The 15,853-nt window shown below is 42.5% G+C and overlaps 1 protein-coding gene across 1 annotated transcript; it reads right to left on the bottom strand.

The window, feature by feature from the left end:
• Positions 1 to 1,403: 1,403 nt before the first annotated feature.
• Positions 1,404 to 5,564, bottom strand: LOC306709424 (prostaglandin E2 receptor EP1 subtype-like). The gene is made up of 3 exons (XM_079177555.1): positions 5,353 to 5,564; positions 3,627 to 4,540; positions 1,404 to 2,484 (listed from the first exon to the last, which is right to left on the bottom strand). The coding sequence occupies exons 2-3, from the start codon at positions 4,491 to 4,493 to the stop codon at positions 2,206 to 2,208; spliced, it is 1,146 nt and encodes a 381-aa protein (XP_079033681.1). The 5' UTR covers positions 4,494 to 4,540; positions 5,353 to 5,564; the 3' UTR covers positions 1,404 to 2,205.
• Positions 5,565 to 15,853: the final 10,289 nt, after the last annotated feature.

Below are 15,853 nucleotides of genomic sequence, written 5' to 3'. Positions count from 1 at the left end.
TTTGACCCCCAAGAATATTGATTGCCTTCTAATTATTTTAAACACACTGTGAGTGACCACTTACTGTGGGTGCTCTGAAACCCAGTATTGACAATTTATATACACAGTCAGTGTGTGTCTTGTCTTGAATCATAGAAGATTCACATTCGTACCCTGATTCAGAACATAAAGGCATCACATGACAGCATGTCAGCTCACATCCTTTGTTTTGTGTTGAGGGACCTGCAAAGAACAAACACGCATGAAATAAAGAAGAATAGATTATCTAGTGAAAGATATCAGTGAATCTTGTATGCTGACTAAAAAACCTGTTGCCAACTGCAGGTGCTGGAACAAAAACTTGCAGCTCACACATGCTAGGGCAAGTTCTTTAGGGGCAAGTTCTTTAGGGGTTGGCAAAATGCATTGTCTGTTTTCATATTATTTAATTATGTAACATGTGAATCCCGCCAACCATTCCCAGCCACTGGTTCAGGTCTTACTTGCAAGTCAGCGTCATCGTTTCTGTGTTCGCAATCTCGTTTCCGAGCAGGTTAGGAGTTCACCTGTGGAGTTCCACAAAGATCCATACTTGGTCCCCTTGTAATTAGTCTATATATGTTTCTATTAAGCCAGATTTAGTGAAAACGTCAAACTTAATTATGCATGACACTCAAGACTACTTTTCTCTTTCATTACAGTCATACAAGCAGCAGACGCTTCTATCCAAAGCGACTTACAATTACGATTCTATCACAATTCTACACTGTGGGCACAGCTGCAGGAGCAGTTTTTGGGGTTCATTTTCTTGCTCAAGGGCACATCGACATGTAATTAGAGGAGCCTGAACCTGGGATGGAACCACCGATCCTCTGATTGAAGGACGGCCCTGCTATCCACTTCACCACAGTTGACAATTTTATAGTCCCATTGAGGCTCATTGTCAATGCTTTGGGCAGATTGATGACAGAATGTGTGAAAATGATCTCTTGCCAGGTAAAATCTGAAAGACATAAAATAATTGCATCCTTTGATTCTTTATCTGTAAAAACAAGTGAGTCAGGGTGTTGTCTGGGACAGGGTCTACATTTTAGCTGTCATAATAAATCAGCCTTTTATCATTTAAAAAGATTGCTAGAGTAAAGGGGGGTCATGTTCCTGATGATCTTAGACATTGTGCAAATAGCTCTACATTAGATTAGTGAGCTTTAAAGGTGGTGTTGTTACCTTAAGACGGAGCCACCAAGCTGTTTCCACATTTCCTGTATTTGTACTGAGCTAACAGGCTGCCAACAAGACATGAGAGTGCTTTGCCTTATTACTCAGTCAGAATAAGTGGATTACTGGAAAAAGAACCTGATCTCGACAAAAGCTTTAAAGCTAGGGCATCAGTCATAAACCAGAATGAGACGAAACATTAACAGATAAACATTTATTATCCAATCGTACATTCCCTTTTGTTAACAATATCACATTCAAATAGCTTTTGCAGCTTCACTTCAGTCCCGATTGACTCGGGGAACAATATTGCAGACACATTTACAAATAATCAATCAATAACAGACGCATCGTTCACATTCATGTCACAGCACAACATTGTGTTTTTCACATCTTTAAGCTGAGGTAACAGCACAGATTCTTTATTCTTTGGGCTCTCTTATGTGAGCATTTATACAAGTCATTGACTTTTACACTGTTGTCGGAGGACAAAGCGAACGTAACCTTTTGAGTTGAGGTGTTTGCTTTAAGGCTATAGATACAGTCTCCACTTCAACATAAGAAAAACGTTCACACATTATCCTTCAACCGACGGAATGCTTTTCATTTACGTCCGCTCTCGCCGAGAACAGGCTGCAGTGCAAGCCTGTGTACGGGCCATGTTGCCCAATCTGATAAACTATTAGCAGTTCATAATGAGCTGTTTTTCTTTATTCATTTGTAGCATAACACTGGCTCACACTGTACATACAACAACACAAGAGCTGGTCGGTGATATTTCAAATCTGGAACAACACGTTCCATTTTTTTTTGTTTGTTCCCAACACATTTACTTCACCTAAACCAGAGTGGCTGTCATTCCCACCAGACAACCCTTTAAGAACCTTTCAACACTGAATTTGGATCCAGATGATGGACTGCTGGACTCAGTGGCGATCCCGCTGACGAGAGACAGGGCCCAAGAGTGACAGATGACGAGTCTCCTCTCTTTCCTCCACATCGGTCCATTTAAATCTTACCAACACTGTTTTTTTTCTCTGAGCTCTGAAAGGAGCTGACGTCCCAGCGGATGGAGCGGAACGTGCTCCCCCTGAAACTGGCCTTTCTCTTGGTGATGCGGTAGATCTTCCTGAGGACGGCGCGCCGCAGCAAGATGTAGACCCACGGGTCCAGGATCTGGTTGCAGGTCGCCATCCTGACACCAATCACCATCAGACTGCTGTAAGTGTCTCTGTCACCGGCAGGGAAGCCGCTGTAGGACTTTGTGGCTGAGATCAGTCCCAAGACCTGAGAAGAAAACAAAAATGTAAACAAGTTTAGCCTCATCTATTAAATTCATACTAAGATCTTAAATTGCTCTGGCCCCGCTGACTGTGGCAATTATTTTTCTTAAATTTTTCACCCCACATTTATCCCCAGAGAGGGGAAATTGTAATCATTCATCACAGTGATACATTGGTCGTTAGAACTGAATGAGTAGTTGTGTTTATTTTTATGTGCATCATTAGTATTTTGAAAAAAACAAACCTATGGGTCAAATTAACGATATTTATTTAGCGCTTAAAGCACTCGGAGCACTTTACAACACAAGTAAGCATTCATCCATTCAGACGCCCATTCATACACAGGGTGCCATCTGTCCCTCAGGAGCAACAGACACTCACAGCAATGTGGGGTTCAGTATGTTGCCAAAGTACACTTTCAAATGTTTACTGCAGGGGCCAAGGATTGAACCACCGACCTTCTGATTAGTGGACAACCGCTCTTTCTCCTGAGGCAACCATTATCCAATGCCCCCCCCCCCCCCCCCCCCCCCCCCGTTTTAAATGGTAGAACGGCCACTAAACAAACTCTTCTCAGAGTTAAAGGTGTCATGGACAGAAATCTGTCAGTGCTCATTATTGTGAATTTAAATGTAACTTCCAGATGGACCGGAGGGACTGCACTTACAAAAACACAGAAAGCAAACAAACAGTGGTGCTACTCTGTTGAACTTACTGTGGAATTCAAAACTTCCTGTTTCCTGCTGTTCTGAACCGTGATGCAAAGCGGTGAGCCGTACATTGCGTCCGGGTGCAATAATAAACATTGCACAACCGGATTATTAGTTGCAACGTATAAAGGGTCTGCTAATCACTTTGTCCTTTGGTATGAAATTCCATGTGTACAAATCTACCAAAGTACTGTTATTAAAAATCAATCAGCTGCAGATAATTAATGTAGAGTATTAAAGAGAGAGTATGAAATCTCACACAAATAAGGGAAGGAATTACATGTTCACTGTATTGCATTTTAAGGGGCATGAAGATGATTTTACAATAGATTCTTAATATGTAATATGATGTTTATGATGACATGTTTATCTACATTTAAAAATGTGTAAAAAAAGTTGCTGATAAAGCCTGGTAAATGTTTTCCCCGATGCTCACCAGCAGAGGGCTCCAGCAGATGCAGGAGGTGACCATGATGCCAACCAGCTGGACCACCATCTCAGTGTCCTGGGAGCCACCCGAGCCCCGTCGTGAACACAGCCTTTTCTTTAGCCGGGCTCTCACCAGCGTGATCCCACTGACGGTGTTGCACACGAAGGCCGAGGCCAGGGAGCTCAAAGCCAGTCCGGAGAAGAGCGTCACGAAGGCCAGGTCCGTCGCTCGGGTGCCCTCCATCACCCTGATGAAGCACCACGTCCCCGGGTACTGGTAAGTGTAGGCGCCCAGGCTGAAGAAGGGCAGGAGGGCCACGCACAAAGCCAGCAGCCAGATCAGGGCCAGCGCCATCTTTGTCCGCGCCATGGTCACCAGACGGGCGTGCAGCAAAGGCCTGGTGATGCCCAGGCAGCGCTCGGCAGCCATGGCGCAGCCCAGGAAGAGCGGGCACAGGCCGAAGAACACCATGCAACTTCCCAGGAACAGACAAGACCCATCCGGATTGGTGGAGGCGTTCTGAAAGACGGAGACGGGGTTTGTCGCCGACCCGTTGCCCGCCGAATATCTCCTCAGCACGAGGGCTCCAAGGATGACGTGTCCGGCCAGGTCCGTTGCCACCAGGGAGCTGGCGAAGAGCAGGAACGTGGCCTTTGTGCGCCGCCGGAAGCGGTTGTAAGCCTTGGCGAGAATGATGAGGGCCACCACGTTGAACAGGATGCCCAGAGTCATGGTGAGGACGGCGGATGTGGGATTGTTCTGTGGGCGGGTGGCGTTACTTGCCAGGGCCTCCACCTTCTTCACCCCTGGGGTGTCGTTGAAGAAGGGAAGGGGGGTGGTAACGGAGGAGTTGTTGTGCTGCATGGCCAGCATCACCGCCGGGCTCCGGGCCTGGTGTGGTTCCTCTGGTTGAGATGACACTGGAAAAAGAAAAAACAAGGCCGGGTCAGCGCACTTAAACTCGTCACACCCTCTCCCTTCCATGTCCTCCTTTTCCCCCCAAAATAATGTTCATACGGTCCCTCACAGGTAACCCGTCTCTACGGGCAAACAAAGCTCCTCAAGGCAAAGTGGCTCAACTTCAAATCCCTACAAATGACTTCTCATACCACTCTTGAGGTCTGTGTGCAACGAGCCTCAATTTCCTCTTTGTTCGAGGCATCGCTCCAAGCGTCGGAGCAAGTTCTGACAGATGTTGTTGAGACTGAAAGCTCCTGCACACATTCCTCTAAGGGTGCCGTTACCGTGCAGCAGCAGCAGCAGCAGCGGCAGCGGCAAACATACATGCCGACATGCGAGCTGCTGGGAAGGATTGAGCATTTATTTCCACACAGATGTATTGCTCAGTATATATTAAATGTAGCCTTCAAAGTGATTCTATATATGTTATTATCTGTGCATACCTACTATAAAAGCTACTAATATAGTGTTATAAATATGATGAAAACGTCATAATTTACTAAATATAATGATAATGATACACACACAATGCCAAACATATACCTCTGTAGCTCCATAGAGTTTAAAAGAGCATTTCCCTTCCAACAAAACCCATTTTTGTAATTAATGTGAGGGTGTTTCACTTCTTTTTCTGTTAAAGGTTTTTATATTTGAAGTTTCTTCAAATAGTCTCAACAAATCCAGATCTTTAAACACAATAAAACACATTTAACTTGGAACAATAGCCTCGGGGCAAACCGTTTGTCCTGTACGTGAAATATATTCAACCTACCTTTGAAGTAATAAATCCATGGGGGTGAACAGGGTCACTCTGATCTGGACTGTTACTCATAACTGCAGCTGCATGAAAACAAATGAATCCATGTCGTTGCTCCAAAGTAAGACGACTTCTTCTTCTTCTTCTTCTTCACCTGAACTGTTTCCCCTTTCGCAGACTATGTAGAAATTCTCCTCCCGGAACAGGCAGCCTCCCCGTTGCATTGCACAAGCTCGTCCTCTGTCACTCGAGCTGCGGCTGACTGCTTTTATACTGAGGAGCTGCACCGCGCTCACGTGGCCCCTGGGTGTCTCAGTGGGTCGAAACCCTGTTCCGTCCTCCCGGCATGAGACTCCCTGGAGCAGACACAAGTGATGCTCCGCTATACGTCTAATATCTACAACCCCAGCTGGCTCACCATAACTCCACCTCACCTCACAATCATTAATGCAGGGGCTTAACTATTAAAGCCTGTAACTACACCAACCTGAAGAATTGAAACCTGCCTGAGGCTGGGGGAATAAAACTCCTTTCAAGTATCACCTGTATAAACAGTGATGTAGTTTTTGACTGAAGTAAGCATGACTTCATATCACAAAAACAAAATGAGTAACATTCTGATTAAAGCCAGATTAGACTCTTCAAAGTAAAAGCCCGGATGCATTGACGAGTTGAACCTGCATGCATTATGCTGTTACTGCTCCAGATATGTACCCCCTTGTTTGTTAGTTGTGGATATAACAACACTCCCCTGCTCTACGGAGCCTCATTTGAACAACCTCAACATCCTCGTGGTCGGCTCTCATCAATGCAAACCAGCTGCCCTGCCGCCCCTACAAACACCGCTGTCACATGCAGTCTGTAAGCTGTAGCTGTGACTGCAAGTGGTTTCCAAGTCCTCCGGACCCTCAAAGGGACGGTTCACCCCAATGTCAAAAATTCTACTACAGTATTATTCATCACTCTGGATTGTTTTGGTGTGAGTTGCCTAGCTTTAGAGATATTGGCCGTAGAGATTTCCGCCTTTTGGGACTATGTGGCACTCGGCTTGTGGTGCTCAAACCGCCCAAAAAAATTGGAAAAACTCAAAAGCTAAATTTCTGATTCCAGAAATCCTGACCCGGTTACTCAAGATAACCCACGGGCCTCGTTGAGATCAGTTTCAGGCTGGGACACCTGCGCAGGAAGAAGCAAGCGTCTACTCACAGACGTTTACAGCGCAAGGTGTTAACACTGATGGCGTCCCTCCTCGGCTGAGCGGGAACGTTAAGTAGCTCAGTGGTGCTAGGTGTGCGCTAACCGTATCGAGTATAGATTCAGGCTTCCTTCAGGGCGGTGAACAGGTTGGCGGGTGTAGTTTGGTGGAAAGAAAATAGCTCCTATACGAAACTGTTCACAACAAGGTCTGTGGATTATCTTGAGTAACAGGGTCATGATTTCTGTAACGAGACATTGCTGCTGAGTTTTGCAAACGTATTGTTTTGGCGCTTTGAGCCCCAAAAGCCAAGCGCCATCAAGTTCCATTATATTGGAGAGAGGGTGCACATCTCTATGGACGATATCTCCAAAACTGTCCCTTTAATGCGAGAAAAAATCACAGTGTCGTTTTGTGATGAGCAAGCAGAACGGATATACAGGCCACAAAAGGCTGCTGTGTCAAATCAAGAAAAGAATCTGGAGCTTCTCCGGTTCCCATCATTACCAGGCGGACGTATCTTTGCACTCATCTGAAATTCCTCCTCCAGCGAGAGGTCCTCCTGCTTCACCGCCACCATAGTATGTCAAAACAGCTAACGCGCTAATGTACACAACACACTCTGCAAGCTGCGTTTCGGAAAAAATGTCCTCTTTGTACCGGGGCAAAGGACCTGAACATGTGTGCACATATGAATCACATACACCGGTAGCTTTAATAGAGGGTTGTTGTATAATAATGTGTTTCAAAAGCACACACCTGAGTCTGGAATGTCTGCCTGTACATGTTTGAAGGTGCATGCAGGTTTGAATAAGGTCAGGTGTGTCCAACGTGTCCGTCTGCTGTGCTATGAAACCTGGCTGGGATTAACACCTGACATGGTTAAATGGAAGGAATCACCATGAATGCTTGAGGAGACGACAACGGGGCGAGATCTGCTGAGAGGACGGGCCCGTTGGGATTAGGAGGCAGGAAGCAAGTCTGCCTTCGAAAAAGAGCAAAACAATAGAGGGGAGCCATTTATTATTACCCACAGCAAGAGCAGAAAACAGATGTGCTCATGTTTACATTTTTTCCCTCTTAACTCACCGGATTAACAGCAAAAAAATAAAAATCTACCAGCAAAGGGGGTTGACTTCAGGTTAGATGTAAAAACATTACAACATTTTAGGCAGTGTCAAAAAAATGCAAGGAACTTTTTTAAATCAAAGAAAAAGGTTGTTAGTAAAGAGTCTTACAACGTGTCACTTCAATTAATGAACTTTTCTTTACAGTGTGTGCCATTAAGACACAATGGCGTAAAGACGATCACAGCGTGGCAGAAGAAGTGTCCTTTTGAGATGTTCGGTCTTTACTGCTCTATCTCAGCTCCACGTGGATGGATGCTATTTGCTTGTGCAGCCATGTTAATTGCATGTTTTTTATTTGCACCAAAGGGACCCGCCATAAAACTGGAAAACCACACGGCAGAAAGCAGCTATAAATAAGTCTTTACGAGGGGTTTCGCATTGTACACTGCACCGCGACGTGCATCAGCTCAATAGTGACTCGGAACTTTTCTGACAATCTCCCACCGACCTGCCTGAGAGGCTTCAGGGACACAGCAACAATGCCCAGGAAAACCTCTCCTTTTCCTGAAGGCCATCATCACGTTTGCTAAATTTCCACTTTTGACCGTGCCGTACCGCTTAATCTTTCTGCGACACCTTCCTCTGCATTCAGCCTCAAATAATCCACAGTAGCAGAAGCAGTTTGCTTGTCGCACCATTCTCCGCATTTCTGTACAACACAGCCACGAAAACAAAATTCCAGGATTTATTTGTTGGAAAACCTCATAATTACCAGGCTTTTAGTCCAGACATTTTTGTATAACTATGCATGTCATGCTTTTTTTTATGTCGGTTCGATTGTTCGCTGTCTCAGTGAACGTGCATTTTGTTAAAGTAGGAGCTAGTCTTGATAATGAGGTGAGATTACACCTTGTTGCAAGGCCCAGGTGGATGACGTTTTCAAGACTTCGGAAAAAATCTTGGGCTCAGATTTGGATGTGAATACTATAAAGTGGGGATTGACACATAAAGTATTGTATTTAAATAATAATACTCTCTTCTCGACTGACCACATCCCTCCCAGCAATGTGGTTGTGTCTTGAGGAGAGGAAAGAAGTTATGGAGTACTGTGTTTCTGAGTAATATTTCTAAGCAGTTCTGTAGAACTACTGTGTGGCCATGCGGTTTTCAAAGAAATCCCCTCTCTTGCATTTTGCCCATTTTTGGTATACCAACAGCAGATAGGAGCTATTATTCATGGGAAGATAAAATAAACGTGCATGCCTCCGCTTGACTTAATAGTTTTGTGGCTAGTAGCTTATTTGTTTGGTTGTTTTTTTGGGTCAAATTATCTAATAAATCTGCTTTTAGGAGACTAAAACAAAAACATTAACAAAAGATCAGGGACTGTTCACCATTCTTTGGAGGGAGGAGGGCTGGATCTTATGATTCACTTAAATACAAAATAAAAGACCCTCCCCAGCATTATTCACATGATCTTTGGAATATGTCCCCCTTGTGTTACACTCTCCCAACAATATCTCAACAGTACTAAATTCGTACAACTTGTTTACTTGTGTTGCAGTGTGGTTTGTGTCGGTGGCGAGAGATAGCAACGTGGGGCTAGCTAGCAAGAGCTCCAGGTTAGCCGGTTAGCTCAGAGAGTCAACAGTGGATAACAGATTTCCACCCTGTTACTTTACTATACAGTACAATGCCAAGTCTCCACTACATTCCCTAAACATCCATGAGCAGTGGAACGTAACCCGCACCACCTCGTTACTGATGAGACTTCTCTCTTGTGTATGTCGGTCGGTTTTAGGAATGGGCGGATCGATACAAGCTACTAATAAAAAATACTACTAAATTATTGACAATGAAATTAAACAAATACAAACGTGGGTGGCTGCATATTTCTTTTACACGTAGTGGCACAAACATTTAGATGTTATTGTAAGAGTTAGTATCTTTGTTTTTCTACTAAAAAGGACCGTTATTTTGAAAAATCCCATCCCCATTTAATAAATTATCAGTATCGGCATTGTTGAAATTGTAAAAAGTTTGGTGTGTCACACTTAATGTACAACTCTTAAATACATCACAACTCAACTAAACTCAACTAAACTCAACTAAAGAAAGCTACCACCTTGCAGGTGAATAAAGCCACAACTCGCTGTAACAGTGTACCTCAAGTTAAACCAAATATCTTTGGAACAATAATCATAATAGCCACCAATGCACATGTTGGAAGTGAAATGGGAAATTACCAGATTAATACAAACAAAACTCATTTTATCCATTTTTTAATACGAATCAATGACTTTATGTAAAAGGTGGGTTGCATGTTGACTGGATTTATGTAACTAATACCTACATCAAAGAGCGGCTAAAATAAAATAGAAATTCAAGGAAAAAAAAAATGTAACCACCGGGGAGTTGATTTAAACACATGGGATATTCTTGACACCCTCAACAACTGACCAGTAAACCGCAGCTTCCTTGCTACTGTTTGTTCCAGGAGCATGGGAACTTACAAACATATACCCTGCACACATGTTCAAGTATACACACACACAGACACACACACACACACACACACACACACACACACATCCACGGTCAGCAGCTGGTGGTGGATCGAACCTTGTCTGTGAAATAGTCGTGTGAAGATAGATGACTATTCAACCTTAAAGCTGCATTATAATGTTTTTTATATCGACAATGGAGCCAATGACTATGTGTTATACAAGGTCGCTTGTAGGAATGAACTTGCAGATAATCATCACCAGGCTCAGTCTTAGTTCATTCCCATTGCTATCATTAGCCGTTATCCAGCAACAGGCACTTGTTTTCAGCAAAATTGCACTAAAATCCCACTGTGCACTACCTGCCCAGCACCAACCAGTGAAGGATAAAGTTAGTGACTTAGCTGGTGCAGATCTTTTTCTCAGTAGTTGGTGGAGATGAAAAACAGAGTTAAAGAGAGAGTAAAATTTGACTTATATTCATCAGGTGAACAGAGACCCGACTCCCAATGAATGCTAAAGTTGCTCTGCCTCTGCTGGACGTGTAATTGACCCTCTGCAGTTGCTCCATCAAGCTGTCAGAGCTACCATTGAGCCCACACTGTCACTAACTGCACTCCTTGCATTAATATTATCTAATTTTTGGAAAAAACGAAACCGATTATGGAAGCAGACAGAAGTGAAAACAGGTTAAAAAGATAAAGATAGAAGCTAAAGCTACAGATCATAGTGTAAAAGTGAGCCACCACATCACCTGGTGATCGAGTCAGAAGACAATGAAATGTAGGAACAACACTGTTCCTGTGAAGCCGGGTACGTCTTCCTTCACTGTTACGATCATTAGAAAGCAAAATTAGCATGTGTGTACATTCAGTATACCATCAGTAGCTAGTGTAGCATAGATTTGCTAATGCTAGTTAATGATGTGTTAACGTACTATCCTAATCTAGCTCAGTTTTTTGGAAACATATATCCTTCCAGCCTCTCCGAGTAACGAGTATCACTATTACACAACATTAAACCAGGACTAGCTCCAAATCCACAAAACCAGCCAGAAATGAAGTCAATCTGAAACAGCTGTCGGACCCTGGTCGGAGCTGGCCAATGCTACGCTAAGATTGGCCAAGGGCGGGGCTTAGTGACGGGTCAATATCGCTACAGCATGGTCCGTTCCCACCAAGTGGCCCAAAAGAAATTGTATTCCACTGTTTTATTTCTTCTGAATGAAATCTGCATCATCATTATCCAATTAATCTCTGTTCAATCAGTGATTGGTGCAAAACCGTGTCATTATGTTAGTGAGGCTTTAACATAGATTTGTTTTATTGGTCTCTAATCTGACAGGCAGATGTGAAGCGCCTCAGCTGACCTCTCCTCAGGGCGACACACATCATCATTATTCATTCCGTGGTGACGCACCTGCTATGTACATATTGGCATATTTGATTTTTCTGTCAACACATTGTACACATTCAAGCATGCCAAACACACTCATATGACATCTGTTTTGCTTCCTGTCCTTCATGTATGCCCGGCTATGCCAATGTAATCTCCACTGCTTGAATGAATGTGATGATTACGGCCGCTTCCTTGACTCGCGAAGTGTGAAATAGCCGCAGCACAAGAGCAACGGCCGCTTATCATTCAGTTACTGCATAAATCAAATGAAAACTCCATTACTGAATATGAATGTGGACAAAGGCTCTATCCAGTGTGTGAGCGAGACTGAATCGCTCTGAGAGAGAAAAGTCATCCTTACAGATGCAGGACCCCGTTTGATGCATGTCTAATTTCAGCCTGGGCCTTCTGCAGTCATGACACTGAGAGACAAGTTCACTTTTGGGAGGCTGGTGATTACATAATGGTTAGCCTGTAGGATGTGTGCATCATCAAGGCAATGAATGTCCTGCTCTGACACACAAAGTTCAACTTTATTGAGAACCAGTGAGAAATATTTCCTGAATTAAGTGGATTATTTTGATCTAAGTGGTTGTTATTATTATTACATGCTATTACAAAGGGAGTCCTTATTCATCAGTATATTTCTCACAGCTTGTTTTTCCTATAGACATGTGGTGAGTTTGAGCTATTTTAAACTTCCCTGCTGGTCTCCGCTCCAGGTAGTTACATTCATTTTGTTCCAACTCGTCCTTGCCCTTAACTGCCGGCGTGTCACTTAGCTCAGTGTCTCAGTGGTAGAAATGGAGGTTGATTACAGCAGAAAAGCAAGAGCTCTTAAAGTCGTCATGATTTGGTTGTTTAATTACTTGTGACATTCACATTTAAGAAAACACCTGACATAATCGTAATTAATAAACAGTGAACATGGCTAGCTATTGTTTGTAGGCTATGTACAACTGTCACGGTAGCATATTAGTATTTGGAAGTTTTGTCTGCCTAGTGGGAGACTCCGGTGACAATGAGTGCACTGGCAGAGTCAGTGGCGGCAGGTAGGCCGTCCAATCATTTCATGTGGGCCGTATTTAATGATATTGCTTATTGATTGCTGTCGGCATGTAAAGAGAATTCCAACAAATATAACAAAGAATGCTTTTAAAATACGTTTCCTACCTTATAGCTTTAAGTGTTGCATTCCTAAAAAGTGTCATGCTACGTAAACAGGGGGGAAACAAACAAAACAACAGCTAATATAAAGTAATATAAAGTAATATAGATAATATAAAGTATAGATCCTCTGATTATGCTGGCATTTCTCATCAGACTTACCATCATGGCTGAAAAGGGACCTTTAGGAAATCACGAGAAGACTTTCACTCAAGTGTGAAGTCCAAATTCTCTGTCCTGTGGAATTACTTTTTTAATTACTTTTCTTTTTTTTACTCTCTGCTCTGAGTTTTTCCACAGAGGAGTCGAGTCAGTTGCTGGACTCATGGTGTGCAGAGCCCCAAAGCTTGTCAACACGAGTCAAACATAATGGCAAAGCAAAGACTGCTGAGAGCTGCCGAGGACACGCAGAGGGAACATTTAGTAATCATGTCTTTTTGGACCAGGTGTTATATTACATAAGACCTAACCCTCTTCTGTGGGACCTATATATGTGTAGAAATCATCTACAGTTGTGGCCATTCATTGCCTTTACAATGACATCATTGTCAGAATACAATTTATATTGCATTGGCCCAAACAATTTATTAGTCAGTTAGTTGTCAGAAAACAACCTATATTAACAGCACATGTATTACCTGGTTTTTATTTGTTTTATCCAATGCAAAAAGAAACAATGTCATCTCACAGAATTACATGAAAGGACCACAACCTCAGCCCAATAGGTGACACGTAACATGTAATGTTGGCACTACGTAAACAATTTAACATTCAGCCAACAAAACCACTTAGTTAGATTTAGGAAAAACATCATGGTTGGGCTTCAAATAACTACGCAAACATAAAATTAGGCAACGAAACCACTTAGTTAGCTCTGAGAAAATCATCTCGTGTTCGTTCCCATTGTTGAACGTCATGTTTTTTGACCCTTCCAACTCCCCTACCACCCGCAGCTAGTAGTCTTTCTCGCTGTTTATACTACGTCATTAGCTCTGACTGTTGCATCTACAGTCCCATTGATGCATTCCATTTGTGTGTCCACCACAAAAACAAATCCTTTGACGTGCTGGTATATAACGTTTTTAGCTATAGCTGCAGGCATGTTGTTAGCGTTTCAGCCCTTGGTTGCATATTGTGGCGTGTTTTCTCCTCCGGTGGGTGTGCTTTTTAGTCTGGCGCTTTGTCTCTCACCAGGCTGGAAATGAAATGAGAAATGTATCAGGCTGAATCAAAAGTATTTGGTTAAAATAAATTTGTTGACAGTTTTGGCCTTGTGTTTCTGTAGAATTGCGCAATAGTGTGTCCCGCCATTGTGCGTGCATCTTACAGACGTGTGCAGTTGTAAAAACTGTACACAGAACTCCTTCACAAATATTCACTGACCTGGCCAACAAGTTCTCGGAGCAGTGAGCTAAAGGTCCCTTTGTTGGAATCCGGCCTTGACATCAATCTGGTCTTTCATAGTTGATGGAAACACACTTAGCTTGTCCGGTACATTAAACCTCGCCCAGTGAGGGGCTCACAGGCACCGCTTGTTAAATGGTGGAGTTTTTTCGCACAGAGCTGGAGTGCTTACAACTTTCGAATTGTTCGTTTTTACTAAACATTGGAAATCCCAAATGAGAACATGCCTCCTCTTTGCCTCAGATCATTACACTTAATGGGCGAATCTACAATTTTACGACAACACCTGCGCACTGTATTTGCATCATAAACTGTATGAGCTCGGTAAGATATGAGCAAGAAGAATGATTATTACTATTTCTGTCTATTAAACCGATTATAAGTGTTCATGCACATTTACTGGCCACATATCACACAGACTCAACTATCCTGCCAACGGGTTTCCAAACGTATCCGTGTTTTGTATTTTTGATTAACATTCCTGCCGTGCCTCCTAGGTCGGTTTCTAAGAATTTCCAAGTTGATTTTAATACCACAAGGGCTGCCTGGAAGTCAAGATGAACACGATTAAAAAAAGTACGATTTGGAAAACGTACAGCAGTGACATTATGTATATGGAATTCGTTGGAAACAGGAAAATCCCCTCTGACCACTGTGCGCTATAAATCGAGCTAATGAAGTAAATTCTGTGTAATTATCTAGTTTACTGTTGGTCTATAAATTCCATATTATCAGCTCATGTGTTTGCTGGCCCAGCATTACCTGTAAAATATCCATTGAAGTCATGCAAACACCCCCAAGGCAGCAAAGAGTACAAACCGTAGTGGTTTTACTTTATACGACTATTGTGTGGGGCTGTTGGTGTCCTCATTGTGAGCCATTTATAGAATTCGCCCTCAGGGATTTTCATCGTTATGTCTCCACCACAAGAGCACAGGAACTCAGACACCACACCTTTACGTCTGTAATTCCTGTCAGTCCTGCAAACAGTAAGGCATGTTTCTGTAGAAACACGCTCACAAAGAACACACAGACGTGCATGATTGATCAAAAACAATTTGAGTTGTGACAGCAAAAGCTACACGTCACATCTGTCAAACAGAGAGAACTTCTAGTTAATCGTTTAATCATTTGTGACACGATACTCATTATGCGATAGCGTGTCACTAAGTAAATACATCATAATATTGACTGGAAAAGCATAATTATGACTTAGTATTAAATATTTTCAACCTAATAACTCAAAATGATGACTTAATTTAAAACTATGACAAAGTCTGTTTTGAATTATTATTTCATAATGACTTAAAGAGTTACCGTTTGAAATTATTATCTCACATGTATCACATCATTACACCACATTATTCACAATTACAACATCAAAGTCAAAAGTCTGACTTCATTTCTTATCCGATCTAAAAATACATTTTAAATTATCTCACAATCTTATTATAGCATAGCACATTTAGTATCATCTCACAATTATGATTAAGAAAGTAATTTAGTATTTCAGAATTCTGAGCTTATTATTTACTTTTCTTTAACTTTTGATCATTTATCTCTTCCTAGCATAAATGTATCTGTGAGATTCTCTTTGACATAATTATTTCAGTATACGGTGTCAGAATGTAAAGTCTGAATAAAAAAATATGGTCAGCTGGTACTTAAATATAATCACACATACAGTATTACAGACATGAAAGTGCATTCAGTGCCAGTCTACTCTAAAGAAACAAGAGAGCCACACTCACCCCCACCTCCCAAAATGCTTGTGCATT

This window comes from Pholis gunnellus (genome assembly GCF_910591455.1).
Source record: "Pholis gunnellus genome assembly, chromosome: 17".
Classification (NCBI taxonomy): domain Eukaryota; kingdom Metazoa; phylum Chordata; class Actinopteri; order Perciformes; family Pholidae; genus Pholis; species Pholis gunnellus.
The sequence above is the reverse complement of the archived record's forward strand: the minus strand, read 5'-3'. Positions and strand labels throughout refer to the sequence as shown.

What these genes read in the sequence shown, in the direction of transcription:
- LOC306709424 (XM_079177555.1), bottom strand. Translation starts at nt 4,493, where the DNA reads ATGCTGGCCATGCAGCACAACAACTCCTCCGTTACCACCCCCCTTCCC. An exon ending in TCTGCTGGAGCCCTCTGCTG is followed by an intron (nt 2,485 to 3,626) that starts GTGAGCATCGGG and finishes TTTTCTTCTCAG; the next exon opens with GTCTTGGGACTGATCTCAGC.